Source organism: Odontomachus brunneus, unplaced genomic scaffold, assembly GCF_010583005.1.
Source record: "Odontomachus brunneus isolate Ranch 3 - 2012 unplaced genomic scaffold, Obru_v1 Obru_scaffold_215, whole genome shotgun sequence".
In the NCBI taxonomy this organism is placed as follows: Eukaryota; Metazoa; Arthropoda; class Insecta; order Hymenoptera; family Formicidae; genus Odontomachus; species Odontomachus brunneus.
This window is the reverse complement of record NW_022639665.1, coordinates 146,943-164,749: the sequence shown is the minus strand read 5'-3', so window position 1 is coordinate 164,749 and position 17,807 is coordinate 146,943. Positions and strand designations below refer to the sequence as shown.

Here is a 17,807-nt window from a genome sequence, read left to right as displayed (position 1 = left end):
AAGAGCGGGACGAGGCATTTGAAGATGATCCCGACGACTAAATGTCCTTACTTGGTGAATTTTGCGGATTCGGGTCGTTTGTTCTCACGCGGTTGTTTGAAGGGCGATTCGATTGTGGGCGGACTCGTCTAAGCATCGGTGGGCCTCGCTTCGGGCCTCGGTCCTAATGTACGTGCTAACCGGTCCCGTCCTTTCGAAACTGAGAACGCGAATTCGACTCGTCCGAGTTTTCCATTCTTGGTAGCGACGCAGGTAGTAAGTCCCTGTGTTTACGAGCGAATTCTATGATTTCATGCGACGAAGACGATTCTATTCGGAGGTCCATGAGACGATGCGCGCCGACGCGGATAGTCTTAACCGTCCAATCATGTTGTTTGAGGATACACCATATAATCTGGGTCTGTCAGGTCTGGCCAACTTCCAACTGCCATAACTTTGTGGAAAATTGATATTTCTAAGCACATTTTTCCTAGAGGTACAGAGAAGCTTCAGCTACAAGATAGCAGCGCAATAGAATCAAAATCTACAAACAGATTTGCGTTATTTTGAGAGAGTGTGGTCAAGCCCGGATAGATATATTTCGCCCATTTTTCAAAAACTTTGAATATTCCAATAAATGATATATCGATTTAAAGCTTATATAAGACGAGTAGATTTTAAGAATATAAAATCTCAATATATTATTTTCGTAGCCGTTCGGGTGATAAACGGCTCAAAAGATTGCGATGTCAATAGTATGACTGTTTGTCAAGATTGCAATCTTTTGAGCCATTTATTTTCCAAACTGTTACGAGAATAATTTTGAGATAGTGTTCTTAATATCTATTTAAGTCTCCTTAAGTTTAAAAAAATCGATGTATTATTTATTCGAATATTCATTGTTGCTACGAAAAAGGGACGAAACTCGGCTGCACTTTTGTCTCGGAGCCTCTACGAAAGTTGGCGAGCGATCGAACATTTGTTCGGGTTTCAGACCCAACATTTGTTCTTTCCTTTTTAAAGTTCAGCAACCTTGTCGCGCGATGTCTTCAGTCTCCCCTGTTGGATAAAATGGCTGTATGACATATTGTTTCCACTTTTACAAACGTGTCTGTCCTCTTTTGCGCTTGTTCTCTATGAATTAACTATCATCTGTACAAATCTTTCTGACTCAAATCTCGACGTTATACGCGGAGGGTTGAAACACGCGAATCGCAATAAGAACGGCCGCGATTCCCTCTCACGGCGGATATTCGACGTTGGCGGCGACCGCGTTGCACACACTCGAGCACACGATGGATGTGTGCTCGCATTCGCGTAAATGACGCCTCCGCCGCGCGGAAACTCTCCTCACCTGCTCGCGAAGTATACCGCTCGTGACATCCGTGCGAACGCGCTTTCGTGTCGTTGTTTCTCGCGCTAACCCACATACTCAGGCGGCTCATGCAGCCATTTAAGGGCCGATCGAGAGTCCCCCTCGTCGTGGCTACGCTCCTCTCATTAATGCCGTAAAGACGACAATACGGATATTAAAGTCCACGGTTATACGTGAAGGCGTCTTTTCGTAACCCGCGCGAAGGGCGCGCGACTCGATTAGCCTCGGCGGAGACTCTCCTTCAAGGTTGATCGCGTCCGCGCAGGGAGTCACCTCCTCGCACACAGGGCCCCGGGAGTGGACCGAGATCGACTATACGGACCCGTTATGCGACTTGGCGCAAGAATGCCGCCGAGCCGGCCTCCGTGTAGCTGGCGTTATGCCGCTCGCGATACGAGCGCGCGTGCCTTCCTCTCTTTCGCCGGTTCCTCTTCGCTCTCACGAGGAATGTTCGTGGTGACCCTCTCTCGCCATATTTTGATGGGGCTCGCCAAGATCGAACGAATTTAACTCCGGTGTATTTCACGTTGACGTTCAATTGAATTATTCTGTCATTGATATTCAGAGTTGTATGACCCGAGATCGAGTTCTTGTCCGGAGCAGCTGCTGCAGTGTTGGGGATTAATTGAATAAAACTTTCTTCGATCAGCATAACTGGCGAGTGAATAATCGAAATTAATCAATCGTCCTACGTATAATCGCGGATAATTTTATCGATTGATGAAATCAAGTATTAATTGCTGTATGATCACTCATATCAAAGTGTGATTAATAATTAATTTTACTAATAAAAAAACCATTAGTGATTTCACTAATAAAAAAAAACCATTAGTGATTTTACATTTGATGATTACATTTGTTCGAGTTATTGTAGTCGAGGAAAGTTCCGATCGATCAATATCTGATTTGCTCCTCTCCTCTCTGTAATTTTTAGACAGATATAAATATGAAGCAGACGAGAGAAAAGACTCAAGGACATAAATAACGCCAGAGTCAATAAACTCTCGCTTGTGGAAAGTCGATTATCGAACGATACTTTGCTCACGAGCAATGTACACGTTACACGAATGTTGCGGTGCGCGCGACTACGAAGCAGCCGGCCGTAATATCGTCGATGTTTCGTGCTCCTTGTATTTTGAGAAGCTTGCTCGTTAACTGTCTCGTCGCCGTTGCTCGTCTGACCGACAGCTTCTTCCGCACTCGTGCGCGCGAGATAGAGAGAAAAGATACTAATGCATCGGATAGATATTAATGCGCGCCCCTTTAGACAGTTGCTCGTCTCTAAGGCGCAACGCCCGGTCATAGTGCTCCTATTGACGGATCCTGTTCGATGCATCCGCGTTTTTGGCATACCTTTACGTTCGCTCGCTCGTCGGCGCGACGTATGACGCGCTCTGTGCAAGCAGAGACCGTGCTCATATAAGGCACACGTGCGTATGCACTCGACGATGCGAGAGAGTAAGTTTCTCAGAACGCGTGATTCAGCTCTCTCGGGGACATTAAGAGAGCGAGAAGACGAGAGAAGCCTCTCGTACGGCCCATTCGGCGTTTAATGAATTAACAAGGGCTCGTCCATTATAGGCGTGTCTCGACGCGTACATGAGATCAATTAAAGTCACGTCGCGGGTCAACGGGCGGCAAAGGATGCATTCTCCTCGCTTGGCATTTAGCTCAAATTGAATTCGAGGAGCCGGGGGATGCGCTCGAATTGAATCTAGAACGAGGCGAAAGAGACGAAGGACGAATTCAGACTTGAATCTTGATTCGGGCTCTCGGCGTTAATTAGTTTCGCGCGTCTAGCAACGTCGCGTGTAGTCTCTCCGCGACTGTTTCTGTGCCCCTCGAGGAGCCACCAGACCTCTCTGCGACCGGATGTCGCTTCTCGTTTTATGCTTCGGCTTTTGCCGCGAACCCGGGGCGTTTCAGCCGAGCAGCTTTCCTCGCCGAGCTTTCTATGCGACATAATGACGAGCGCGCGTAGAATGACCTCACCTAAACCGCATGGCGCGTGGCGTCCCCGTCATTCTGTTTTCTTTCCGTTTCTAATTTCAGGCGGAGGCAAGAGTGACGACCGGCTCTCGCCTGTATGCGCGTACGTGCGTACATGCATACGTGGCCCGATTGCTGCACGCGGCGACATGGTCCACGACGCTGCAAGTGCAGCGATCGGCCAACCGCGCGTCGCGTCATCGACCCGATCGCGCGTGTATGTGCGTCGCCGCGACTACACGCATTACCATACACTGCGAACTCGCTCTTCGCAGAGCGTCGAGTTTTTACCTTCTTTTTTTATTTCGACAGAGGGAGGAAGGGTGAGGGGGGGGGGGTGAGGAGGGGAGGGAGTGAGTGAGAGAGAAAGCGACAACTACCGAACGGTAGTATAGGTGCGTCTGGCAGCCTCCGTCGCGTCGGGCGAATTGGTCCATGACGACCCTTCCTGACACGCACCGACCACGGAGGCACCCACGTACCCATTCTCCGTTTACCATATGCGGGGAGTTCGGTCTCGCGGTTAGGAGGCGCGCTTCCATCGTGTCTTAAGCCTCGCCGGTGCCAGGCGTATGCGTCGGCGCTCAGTCTCCTCGCGGATCGTCAGTTTGAAAGGGTCGCTCGATCTGTCCGCCGCCGTCGCCGGCCGTCCGACTTCGCTTTCCGCTCGTAACCTCTCGTTTCATTCCGACCGTAAGTCCGCGCCGTAGGCATTGTTGCAGTGCTGCGTATGATTTCGAGAAAGATAGAAGCTGCTGTTCGCGTGATAACCGTTCGACATTTGGACGCGAACAGTAATCGGGCATTAGTTCAACCTGGTTAACCACCTGGTTTCGCTTATGTTCTCGTAGTGCGCTGCTGCGCGGTATACTTCGCACCCAACCTAGTAATCCGCGGTTCGATTCGTTGCTGTTCCCGTTGATTTCCGGGAGATTTATTTCATCGGCTTTGCGTCGAGTTGCGTGACTGGAGTTTCGCGTCACAGAACCGCCGGGAAACCTTCTCTCGTGGATAAGTGGAATTGGGAAACATTGCGAGCTGTGGATGAATCACCCATTAAAGTCATATTTACCCTTTGCGATGTGTTTTACAACCGCTGTTACAGCGGGGCTATTCTCTCCCCTGGTCGTTAGCTTAATATGCCGGCTGATCGATTACAAATTTGATGGACGCGCGTAGGATAATAGCTGCGATGGTCGGGCGTGTAAAAGCATGATCGAGTTCCCGAGTTCCTTACTTAGGCATGCATCAAGGCCGCCGATTTCTAATCTCTCACGGATATATCGATCGATCGTCCTTTCCACTCCCACCTGCGTCGTTTCTCTTGGTTCCCATTATTTTTCTACAACTTCTCGATTTCCCCGCCGTACTTGAGAGTCGTACAAACAGAAGACGCGAGACACCAAGGTCGTGATAATATTACAGTATTGTTAATGATAACACGAACAAAGTTACATCGTGGGAGACTATTGCAACGTCGGTTTGTGCAATGGAAAATGTCGAAATATTTCTCACACGATGCTGGCAGATAAAATGTTCACGATTTCGTTTGGACATACTGAAATATTAGTCTAGACCGTCGAGAGGGTTCTCTCCGCGTGTCATCCCCTTTTCGCGCGCTTTACCCTCGCAAAATCTTACTCGCACATTGCGCGTTGTCGTTGTCGCAGGTTCTCCATCCCCGTGCTGACAGGAGCACGCGACAGACAGGTCGGGTGTTTTTCGAGAATTCACAAAGTGCCATATCGTAGGCGAGGTCGGGCGGATATACACGGCGCTCGCTCGCATTTGCATACACCGTACGGGCGTGCGCGCGCGCGCACGCGCGACAGGTTGGAATTCGAAGGTGAGAGAATCCTTGGCCGATTCCACGAACAACGACGCGGGAGGGTCGAGAGAAACCGATCGCGTTCCAGCAGCCGAAGCTGGCGCACGTCGTCGTCGGCGCCGCGGTAAACAGCAGCGCGATAATCGGCGGATGATCCCGCGTCGAGCATTCCGTCGCGTCGCCGAGCAACGAAAATAAGAGAACGAAACAAACGAGAAGCCACTCATCGAACGATCGAATCAAATACTGGAAGCTCCTCCGACTCGAAGGGTGAACCTCGAGGAAAGGAGAGAGAGAGAGAGAGAGAGAGAGACGGAAAGAGAGACAGGCAGATGTTTGCGAAAATACGCTCGAGCCAAGTGTAGCTCACGCTGAAGTCAAAAGGCAATCGTACGGTGACTGGATAAGCCAAAGGGACCAGTGCGCGATTTTGTACACACGGGCGAACGTCGTCGGACGATCGACGAGATTGAACGAGTGTTGTTACGCCGCCGAATAATCAGCTTGGCGTGCGGCCGAGTTACGAGCGCGTCGTGCTTATCAGACGCGCGGCGGGAAGCCAGTGTCGGTTCCGCGATCGCGTCGAGCGCGCGTACAGTGTGTCATGGTAGTTCGCGTGGCCGGGCATGAACGTTGAAACTTGCACTCTCTTCTTCGCTGGGACGGCCCGGGGCCCGGAGAAGGACAGGATGTCGACCCAGGCTTACTACAAGGAGCGGCTCGGTTTCGACCCGGCGGACACCGTGGCCGAGCATCAGCGCGAGCAACGCTCCCAGCACGGCTACGAGGAGTCCCTCTCCAAGTTCAAAGGTCAGAATGCAAACGGATTCTCGGAGGACGGTCCGGGACGGTGGTGCAATGGCGATGTCGGGGAACACCGCGCCGGCAACACCCAGGCTTTCTGGGGCTGCTGGGCGATGTTCATTGAGGCGCACGGTAGGTGGTGGGGAAGAGGGAGACAGTTGGCATGCGGATGCTGGATCCAAGATTTTCCCCAGAGTTGCCTGTTTCTCCTGTGTTTCTTCTTTTTTTTTTCCTTTTCTTTTCTATTCTGCGCCCCTTTTTGTGGACTATCGATTTCAACTCACACGGTGTGACATTGGTTTTTACTAACACTGAGGCATCGGTCTGTCGAATCGCGCTGGCAGCGTTTGTTTGATATAAACATTTTGGAGATTAGATATATGTGTCGCCTCTTCGCCTTAGCTTTCAGCAACGTCGAGCATATATATACAGGGTGTCTGACTATTATTGACACATCCGTTATACGCAGGTAGAACTCGTCAAACAGGACTTTTTTTGTTTAATTTGATCTAATATACGAAGATGAAAAGGTGCGAACTTGTACCCGTAACTTGTAAAAAGATAGCGCTAATGAAAATTAATATATAAAGTTATGCTTCATCATGTGTTAGACTATCAGTATCATTTACTACTAAATGTATTCATTTAAAAGATGATTACGTCAAAGTAATCAATTAAAAGGTGATTACGTTGAAGTAAAAATAAATTTGTTGTATAGCAGTCTCGTATATAAGTAGAACTCATCAAACTGAACATAAAATTGTTTTGAACGAGGATAAATTGAAAAGTTTTGCGAATGAAAAAATAAGGAATTTTTTACAATTAAAATTTATAAATTTTCATAATATTTTTATAAAATTTATAAATCTTCATTGTAAAAAATTTTCTTTTACTGCTTTTCTTTTACGAATTGTCGGACACTCTGTATATATTCTACGTGCAGGACATTCATACTCTCATTGTGTATATTCAAGATGAACGGATAGATAACTAAAAGCAGCGGTCCTCTTTCATCGTTCGATTAGACTAGCGTTTCTCAATATTTCTTATCTGATTCCGAGGTGAAATCATAGAGTTTGACGTGACATAATAAATTTTTGTACGGAAGAGGCAACGCTAGTACGTATCGTTTGTACGTTTCTTTTCGATTCGGTGTACACCACGCCTTAGACTACCTCGCAATGCGCTATTTCACAAACGCGAGCCGAATAGAAAAACAATAAACAATAGCCGTCGCTTTTCATAATCCTTCTATCTCTCTGCCCACTCGGATTGCGTATGACGACGATGTAAGACGCCCAACACTTTTCACTTAACGCAAAAGTAAACGGCCGGAAGGCACACATTCGATGACGTCAGTCCGTATCTTTCACTACGTCTCGGATTGATCGTTAATTTATCGTAATTACTGGCAATCGTGTCCGGCAGTAATTCAGTTCGTGACGTGAGCGGCCGTTACGTCGTTATCAACCGACGTTGCCTTCGTATCACGCGTGCGCTTAGAGGAACTCCTCCGGGTTCTTTGACGGCTGCCGACGGCGAAGGACGTGTATTATGAAATCGAGAGTCTCTCATCCGCGCGTTACGACCTCCTCCTGCCTGCGCGAGCGCAACGTGGAACTAAGCCGGGCAATTAATAACGGAAGCGTAAAATGCACGCGCGTCGTCGCTCGCGAGTGGCCACGAGATATAAAAGTCGGAGATGTCAATCATGCTTGCGAGGCGTGCCTCTTCCATGGTTCTTACTGAGGTGTTCCTCGAACACGATACGCTCACTTGACGAATGTTCGTTCTGCGTGCACAAAATAGATAAGGTACGCACGGATGACAAAAGCTTACAAAAATTTGCATCACCATGATCCATTGAAATTGCTTCGCCCGCTGCTTTAGCCAAGGCCGTGTATTAATATCACGATATGCGTAGTTATATATATAAAACTTATATATATATATATATATGTTATATATATACTTATATATATATATATATATATATATATATATATATATATATAGCAAAATTTATTATCGTTTAAATGCGGCACTTTTGCATTTACCAAATACTCAACGAATGGACACATTGTGTGAGATTGATCTCAAGTGAATCATCGAAATTGCTGTCAGGAATATCCGAAAAGACCAGATACCGATGAATACGTTCATTGAATATTTATCTTCCGCCCTTGTAACATCAATCACCGTTATCGGAACGTCCACATTCCAGCATCCGTGCCCCCGCCAACAAGGACTCATTCTGAAGAAAGAATACGTCGACGGTATGTGCGAACGCATTTCTTCGGGATTAGTTCATGAGTCTTTATGATGCTCTCCTCTTACCTCTTACCGACCTCTTACGCCTTCGTACATGAATGGTTAAAGAGGCATCAAACAGACACTAAATAACTTTAGTCCAAGCGAGAAATTGACTTCAACTGTGATAGGTCATCACGAAGTTAAGAGTTACAGAATTTTCAGTCGAATTTTACAGTCGGTGATGTAGAAAGCTTGACGTTAGTAAAGTGACGTTTTCTCGCAAATCGCAATTACATTTCCACGGGTCTGATTGTGAGATCCGGTTGTTCATAGGCGTAGATTGGCGAAAACGAGGCATTGCAATCACGCCGATTAATGACCGACGATTCACGCAAACCCATCTCCGTGATTGTGGCATTGAGAATTGGATTCTCCGGGAATTAGTTTGCGATCGGTTGTAGGTCGTAGTTGCACAACTGATAGAGATCGAAAGCAACCCTCCCTGAGTTTCGATCAATGTCTAATACTTGTTAATATCCAAAGTATCGATTTTAGCATCGCGAGCCAATGTCATTTCATGTTCAGAACGTTGATCTGACATAGACTCGTCTAATAATGATTCGGTCAGTCACGATCGGAATTTCTCGTCGATACTTTACCCCGGGATGCAGCCGTTAGGAAGACCATGACTTCATTCAAGATTCACAACCGACGTAAATACTGATAACTGATTACGCTGGAAATTTTGCCGCGAGATGTAACAGATTAGATCGTCTCTCTCTCTCTCTCTCTCTCTCTCTCTCTCTCACTTTCGATGAATGCTCCCTTTAACTGTATTTAATTACGCTCAAAATGTTACAAAGCTTATTCAAACGTATATAACGTTGGAAATGAATTTAGCGCCTTGCGGATGTGTACAACACTATCGTTAAAACACTATCTACTTTCAGGAACGCGTGTGTCATTATTTATTTATACATGCTATGCTACAATAATCGCGATTACATTGCGAGAACATAGTCATTATTAATTCGCAAGAAAAGCCGAAGTGTGACGCAACGTTCTTGTGGTTGCACACACTCATTGCATCTCACGATGACGACAACGAAACCAAGTCTTGAATGATAATTTCTGCTTCGCGTGCCGTTCGGAATTCAGTTGATTGTATAAAAAAAGTTACACCAACTAAATTTTTTTCTTCTCGAAACTCGTTTCATCTTTTTGCGTATACAAGCATAGGGGAGAGGGGAGGGGATTAAGACGATTCCTTTTCGTGTCTCTCTTCATTAATACACGTTCAATTCATATTTAATATAAGAATAGCACAAGTACAACGTACGGACATTATAATTGACAAATAAATGGAGCAGGATCGTATTCACGCGTTTCACTTTCCTGGTGTCAGAAGGGTTGCGTTTAAGGAAGTTCCTTGACCCAGGTTTTTAGTTTTCAGAGACAGATGCAAGCATCGCGAAACCGCCATAAATTAATAAACCACCACAGAGCATTGATGCGTCTGACCCGCTGCGCAAACCGCGGCCTTCTTTTTGACGATGATATTGTTACTCGTTAAATGTTGGCCGAGCCACAATTATCTAGCGCAGTTTCGGGGTTGTTGGCAAGCTATTGGAACTAGGTCAAAGATCGGCCCAACACACCACGAGGTGAGAGTTAATCGGCGAAGAACAAATGCCCGGTTCGCAGATTACGGCGAATTGTGCGATTTCATCCAAGTTGAGCTGTAAAACTCACGCGGGGCCGCGGGTGCTTGCACATGCGTGCGTATAAGACATTAATAAACTTCTCTTACGTTCATACTAAGCGAGGTTTCCGCCGTGTTACTTGTCACGCGAGAATTCCGCAGCATTCTGGAAAAAAAGCTCGAAGCGAAGGCCGTCGTGCACGAATTTGCATACGGTTAATGCGAGATCCTCGTTGTATCGCTTTGCGGATCTCATTATCACACCTACCGATAACGCTTCGTTCGCATTCGCGTACTATTTTTAACAATTGACACGTTGCGTGTCCGATGGGGCATGGCAGTTGGACCGCGTGCATTCTTGTTCATTGAGATATCTGATGGTGATATTCTTACGAGAGTGACAGGCGCACTCGGAGAGTGTGATCGTTCGCAGAACAAGCCACTCGAGATATTTCTAAATCTAGAAGTGTATTACAGTGGGTAACTCTTTACCTCTCTTATTCTGTATCGTCTGCGTCGGCGTTAGACTGACACTTACCGTCAGCTTGTCGACCTTTCTAACATACCCAGTCGATGATACCGTCGCTCAAGTAGCGTGAACTTTTCACGGGCCACAACGATGACGTGTCGAGAGTGTACGTAGTAAACCGTAGCCCGTTATGCGTACGTCCCTTATGAGTTTTTACGCCGATTATCCATGATTAATTGCCGATAAATGAAAAATCGATTTACTATTATCGTGTTCGCAACGAAACTTCATCGATATATATATATATATATATATATATATATATATATATATATATATATATATATATATATATATATATATATATATATATATATATATATATATATATATATATATATATATATATATATATATATATATATATATATATATATATATATATATATATATATATATATATATATATATGACTGTTATTACAGCGACGTTTCAAGAACGCAATGACCAAACATGTTGAATTTCTGTCGCGACGCGACAGCTGGTTTCGGGAATGCGTGCGTCATTATTTATTTATGCATGCTATGCTACAGTAATCGCGCGATTACGTTGCGAGATTATAATCATTATTATAATTCGTAAGAAAAGCCGAAGTGTGACGCAGACGTCCTTGCGATTGCACGCACTCATTGCGTCTCACGACGACGCACGACAAGACCAAGTCTTGAATGATAATTTCGGCTTTGCGTGACGTTCGAAATTCAGTCGATAATTAGTCATTGGATGTTCCATGGACAATATAAGCAAAATCGAGCAAAAAATATTAAAATACCTGTTTATGTATAAATTATGCAATTAATGTAATTCTGTGCCCTACATTGAGAGCAAAATATCTAAAAAATAAGAAATATTTATCCGGTGGGTACTTACACGAGAAAAGAAGTTTGCTTGGAGTAACCCAGATGTCTAGTGAAATATGAACGAATCAGAAATCCGGTTGAAGTTACTAGAATTCTGTTCAACAAAATTTTTAGTTAAATTGGAAATTACAAGTTCTGATTAATCAGAAATCTTATTGACTTGAATAGAATACTAACAAATTCAATCGGAATTTCTTGCTTGTTTATATTTCATTAGACATTTGTTTAATTCAATCAAACTTATCTCTCTGTGTAATAACATACTTAAATCTAAGTTCTTTCATTTAAATAAAATAAATAATTGCTTTTATAAAAAGTTAAGTTTGGAAGAAAATATGTATTTTCTTATTTGAAAACATATCTTATATCAGTATAAGTAAATGTGTTATTAGTATTCATTGAATAAGTATCTTTTATTTCTTGGATATTCTTCTCTCAGTGTATTGTAATCTCTGAATTTTAATTGGACTTGACTCTTACTCGTATGATTTATTGTTCGGATTTTTGACTCGCATGCTAACTGATCAAGCGGCTCACCAAGGCAACCGACCTTCCGTTTGCTCTAACTCGCTTGCCTACCTGCTTGACCTCATCCGACATGACCCGATCCGGTTGCCTGCGACTTTGATTTCGTTATACTGACCTCGACCATCCTTTAAAAAAAAGGCCTATTTCGAGGTGGCGTTGCGTCACGACGCTCGTTGTCATGCTAGAGCCGAGCATAACGTTACACCGTCACGATACGGTGTCACTGTTATACATACCTATCAGCGTGACGAATTGCGAAATTCGATTTTCGCAGTAATCTATATATCGTAAGTGCCGACGGCGATAGACGTGGTGTGATTCGCGCTACGTTCTAAATGAAACTATATCATCGTCTAACGTAATGATCCGCGCGTTGTCATGACACAATAGCCACCAAAAATCACAGTATAATTACACATTCTTGATATATCTGTTCTTTCGTGTGTTCACAGACGAACGGGATGCCATACAGAAGAAGACCTTTACGAAGTGGGTGAACAAGCATTTGAAAAAGGTGAGACTTATTTTTGAACTGACGAATCTCTCTCGTGCTGATTTTCATTTATTCGCGAATTCCTTTCGGGGAATTCACGCGAATTCTTCTCACGCTGTTTCGATTTGGAGGATTATCAGACGCGGTTTCCTCCTTGGTCTTATCTTCCTTCTTATTGAATCGGAGAAAAGTCTACATGCCGACACCTCTCTCGTGAAGCATATTAGACTGCCGAATCGCTCGGAGCAGAATAAAGCGATATAAGATTGGCGAACGGGCGCAGTTGAAACGATCGCAGACAATAGACCGCACGGTGTAAACGTGAAAGCTCCGTAATAGAAGTAAGGAAACGCGTAGTAGCGCGGTAACGAGGTCCGCGCGGAGCGAGCATAACAAAACGACGCGACGCACACGCTATTTCCGCGACACGCACGCATGTACGCTACCCAGCGGAATAAAGTGTCGTTCCTTTTTTAAAGGAGCTTTCCTAGGTTTTCGAGATTGATCGCGCGTCTTCATATTCGCTTATTTTGCTTTTTAACACCGTACAAGTAGGCGTCCACGCGAATCGCCACCGCGTAAAAATAAGTAAACGCGTCGTTGCGCAATCGCGGTCCCGATATTGCGGCCCCCGTGTTGCGTATGTGGCACGCACGTGGGTCGAAAGTACCTGGTCGCGAGGAGATACGACTATAGAAGGCAGCGGCTCGGGAGCAAGACAAGTGGGCGACGCGATCGTGGAAAATCTCGAGCGACAAATCGATGATACATACGGCGTGCATGTTCCTAAAACGTTTGGCCGAACTTCACCCGTAACACCGTATTGATCGTATCGACGGCGAAATGTCGCGGGAACGCGTGGGGATTCGCGGATGCCTCCTCCGCGTGCGATGTCTCGTTAGGAACGCATTGTCGACCCCGATAAATCGATAAGCATAAAGATTGCAGCAACTTTAGGCCTTATCTTGAGTCATGAAATTCAGCAAAATTGAGTTCCTATAATAACATCTTTATTTCATCATCATATTTCTATACTCTTTTATTTATTTTATATTATTTTTTTATATATTTTATTATATTTTCTTATATATTTTTTATTATTTTATATTTATATTCTCTTTTCCTTAATTTTTATTTTATATTATTTCTGACTCTCTTTTACATTCTTATCTTCTCAAATTACAATGTGCAACTTTGCATACATCACTTGGAATATTTAGAACACATGTGTACAAAAATTAAGATTTCCATCATTATTCTCTTTAATTATTTTCTCCTCTATTAAAGCAAAACATCAGATATTCCTGTAACAGGGCGGTTTAAAATTTCCCTAAGAGTAGGAGGATGACGTCATTATACTACTTGGAAGTATTAATGACGTATTATTGACGTTAGATACGCCAGTGACGTGTTACTGAAATTGACGTCATCATGTTTGACGTTGCAACTGAAGTTGCACTTGAAAGTGAAATTTTTCTCGATTCTCTAAATCAATATCAAATATAATTTCTGATCATTTTTACTTGCAATTTAGATTAATCTCTAATTCCTTCCAAATTCTTTCGTTATTCTTGAAATACGGGCGAACAATTTCTAAGCTCCTTCAATTTGTCTTCAGAACATTTCCGCAGTCGATTGCTAATTTATCTCCGTTGTCAATATGGCGCGGTAAGTGTTACTTTCATAAAAGGGTATCGTATTTCGATTTACTCGAGGGGCCGTTTGCGGTACCGTTTACAATATCGGGCTTCCGCTGTCACGGTTGCACAGCACGATACGGCGATTCGCACTGATAACGATTGTTTATCGTTTCACGGCGAAAGTCGTAGATACCGATAGCGAGAAGATATCGGTGAGCTTTGATCTCTGATACATCATTGTTGTCCCGACACCGCGTCATATTATATATGTCCGGGATAAGAACGCGGAGCCAAACGTTTCTCGATAAGGGACCGTCCGTCCATCCGTCTGTTTGTCTGCGCGCCGTAATGCTGTGTGTGCCTTCGCGAGAGTTGCCGAGCGTGAATAACCGCGAGCTATGTCGTGTGGCTGGATTCTCCACCATAAGAGGGGCGCAAGAGAGTGCACCTCTTTGCGTTTGACAACCATTGCAGTCGCGATTTCGCGGCGTACATTCGCGAACAATGCTAAAAAACGTGAATTCTCGGCGCATTAACATTCGCGTTCTCGACGATTTCGCGCTGCGAAATGCCATTTCGTACTGTTGTCACACGGTCAGATATTGATTCACCTGACTCGCTGGTAAATGCGAAACTCTTGCTAAACGCGTGTGTACCAATATTGATTTGATTACATTGACTTATCGATAAAATCGCTAATCGTCCCCGATAATACGGAGTCGCATTAATCGTCACGTTGCGGGCTTATTGCGTTGATAAGATTTAATAATAGCTTCGTGACTAGCGATACATCGAATGGATTCGCGAGATAGTTAAACGACGTATTATTTTCGGCCGCGCTTGATCGCTGTTTGTGTATTTATCCGCCAATTTCTACAAGCTACCCCAATAAACTAATTGTCTCAGGATGAAGGAAAGCCGACTTGTGTCGGCAGGTCATAAACCTGTTACCAGTCAGACTTCGTCAGGTAAATCCGCTTAATCTCCAAAATGGGAGGGAGATAACGCTCATAACGATATGTTTATTAAGGGGATCTCGGTTGCGCCGATTCGCCGTAAAATCCGCGATTCGAATGAAGTCGTCTGCATATTAATTTATACACACCCACGAGTGTCCAATTAATTTGTCAGTTACACGGCTTAAGCGAGCGAGCAAGAAAGAGAGAGAAAGAGAAAGAGAGAGAGAGAGAGAGAGAGAGAGAGAGGCGGGAGAAAAAATTCACGACACAGAACCGCATCTTTCCTCCGTTCGGCGAAACGCGTATGTCAGTCAGGACTTAATACAGACAATGATTCATCCGTCACGGTGTAGCCGGAGCGAGTCGAGTCGAGCCGCGAGGCAGGCGCGCGAGGTCGGTCGGCGGCTCCGGGAATGGTTCGAATCACGGCCGTATACGGGCGGAGTTGTCCCGTCGACGTGTAATTATCGTAAGCTGGCATCGTTCTGTCGTGCCGTTTCCTGCCCACCGTTTCTCTCATTCCTCCTCGTCTCTCGTCACTCTCTCTGCGCGCGCGCGCGCGCTTCTTTCGTCGCGCCGGGTGCGACGCACGGATGGAGCGCACGCGGGATAGCGGATGCGCTCTTTGAACGTTCACTGATGCTGTTTACGAACGCGTCTCATGAGACGCCGGGAGTGACGGGGACCAAGCGCAAGGAGTAAATTCGAGAAGGGAATTCCGGATCGTCTGCACCGCGAAAGAAATGTTTGGTATTTGTAACTATGTGTTATCACCTAGAGAGAGCGATAATCACTATAAATTATGATGAAGAAAACCATTACACGATACAAGGTTCTGCAACGTGGAGCGAGTGAAACATCTGCGAGAAACGATTCTCTGAGCAAGCGAGGGTATCTGATATAAGAGCAAGAGATTTTAGTAAATGTCAAAATGATTTTTTTTCTTAGAGTGATTGAAGACATTAAAATATCTTTTTTAAATTAAATTTACTAAACTACTTTTTTTGTGCCAAAGCAATCAATATGGCTAAGAATAATTATATTTTTAGTTAGATCTAAACTATTCCTTTTTCTCTCAGTGCGCAGTTCGGGATAATTCGACGCGGTACGTTCTTGAACGACTTCGTTCACGAATCATTTCCGTTTTTGAACATCGACGTATCGACGAACGCGAACGTGAGGTTTCTGCGAAAGGCCGCGATGGATCGAATTCTCGCTGATTGCGCAAACGAGACTTGAGCAGATAATTGGCGAACGCAAAAGTTTGCAATATACCTTGACCCTGACGCAGTATTCGTTGCTACGAACGGTCGCTCGATACACAGAGAGGAAGAGAGGAGGACAGAGATTGCACGTATCAACAATAGAACGCTATGTCGGTTTACAAAAGGTGCACACGAGCCAACGGGGAAGGCCGCGATCATTAAAACGCCATTCACACGGAGCAGGCTTTACGCGCGGAGGTATTATACACGGGCTCGCGAGGAGTATTCCGCGTATAGGCATCTGCTTTCTTTTTTTCGCCGCACGTTAACGAGTATCTGAGTCAGTCCTTCAAAGGTTATTTCAGAAACTGTCGAATGCATTCGATGCCTCGACGCGACGTCACTCGGTCGCGGTCTTTCTGCACGTCTGGACCTAGTGACTGATTTTTCGCTGCATGGAGGAAGCTTCGTGAAAAAAAAAGGAAAACAATATTTGATATTTGCGCGATACCGGTTAGCAGTATCGACCCACGGTCGGTCGATCGGTTGGTCGCTCGGTTTCGCGCGCCCACGTTTGGTCTTGCGAGCCTGACCTTATTCGGAAACCCTCTTCGTGAGTGCCGTTCCCGATTTACCACCTCCTGCCCGCAGCTAGAGGTGGGGCTGTAGGGCAGGTGAGGTAGGTAGCGTTTATTCTTCGGGGCGCCATCGCGCCGGTGGACGAGTGGGCCTTGAAGGGAGGGAGCGCACCGCCACGGGGGGAGAAAAGAGCCTTTTACAGCTGTTTTTAGCGATCGCTTTCTTCGGCCGGGTGTTGTACGTCTTTGATCCGTCGGCACGAACCCGCGGCGCTTACGTAATCGCAATGCGGCGACGACACCCTACCTGCATTCTCAGTTTTTTTGTACTTCTTACTCGCCCGACGAGTCCCCCGCTGCAAGGAGCAATGCGCGGAGTAATACGTGGATTCGATAAGCGAAGCGGATACACGGAATTCGAACAATTCGTAGTTGGTATTGTGAATGGCGTAACCACTTGACTTTTGATGAGAATTAAAAATATTTGTTTTTCCTGGAAGGTGTTGACATTTTGGAACCACTTGCATTTTGTCAAAATCTTTTGTTTGTTCTCACATCAGATATCCTTGTGTGCTTAGAGATTCAAAGAGGGTAACGAAATGTGCGGAATTAAAACAAAATTGTTCTTCTTGAAAGGTTCAGATTCTTATATTGGATATCTTTGTTTACTTAGAGATTCATAGGTTAGCGGATTGCGCGAAATAAAAAAAAAATTTTTTCCTGAAAAATTGACATTTTGGAGCCATTTATGTTTTACTAAAATCTTTTGTTTGTTCTTACATTAGATATCCCCGTTTGTTTAGAGAATTGTCTCTCGCAGACGTTTCACTTGCTTCACGTTGCAGAACCTTGTACCGTGTTCGCGGAATCGCGGATACAGGAAGTGAGCGATCTGTGCGAGCCGAGGACAGAGTAGCGAACGTATCCCGACGTTTCGTAACGAAACGAAAGCTGCTTTTCGTCGGCGCAAGTTCGAAACGAGCAATCGTATTCATATAAAATTTGTTAGCCGGCAACGATGTTAATCACAGCCACGATGAACACGTTACGATCGTAATAATAATTGCATGCTACGTGTAACGATA

At 45.0% G+C, this 17,807-nt stretch overlaps 1 protein-coding gene across 38 annotated transcripts in view; it reads left to right on the top strand.

Moving 5' to 3' along the window:
- Positions 1 to 17,807, top strand: part of LOC116852327 (microtubule-actin cross-linking factor 1) — a 111,161-nt gene that overhangs the window by 20,300 nt on the left and 73,054 nt on the right. For 21 of the 38 annotated variants that reach the window (XM_032832553.1, XM_032832552.1, XM_032832543.1 and 18 more), the window contains exons 1-3: positions 3,893 to 4,036; positions 5,014 to 6,107; positions 12,300 to 12,361. In XM_032832553.1, the coding sequence (XP_032688444.1) occupies positions 5,798 to 6,107; positions 12,300 to 12,361 (372 nt within the window). In that variant the 5' untranslated portion in view covers positions 3,893 to 4,036; positions 5,014 to 5,797. Of the gene's footprint in view, positions 1 to 3,892; positions 4,037 to 5,013; positions 6,108 to 12,299; positions 12,362 to 17,807 lie in introns of those variants that run through there. The other 17 variants (XM_032832568.1, XM_032832573.1, XM_032832572.1 and 14 more) reach the window with 4 other exon arrangements.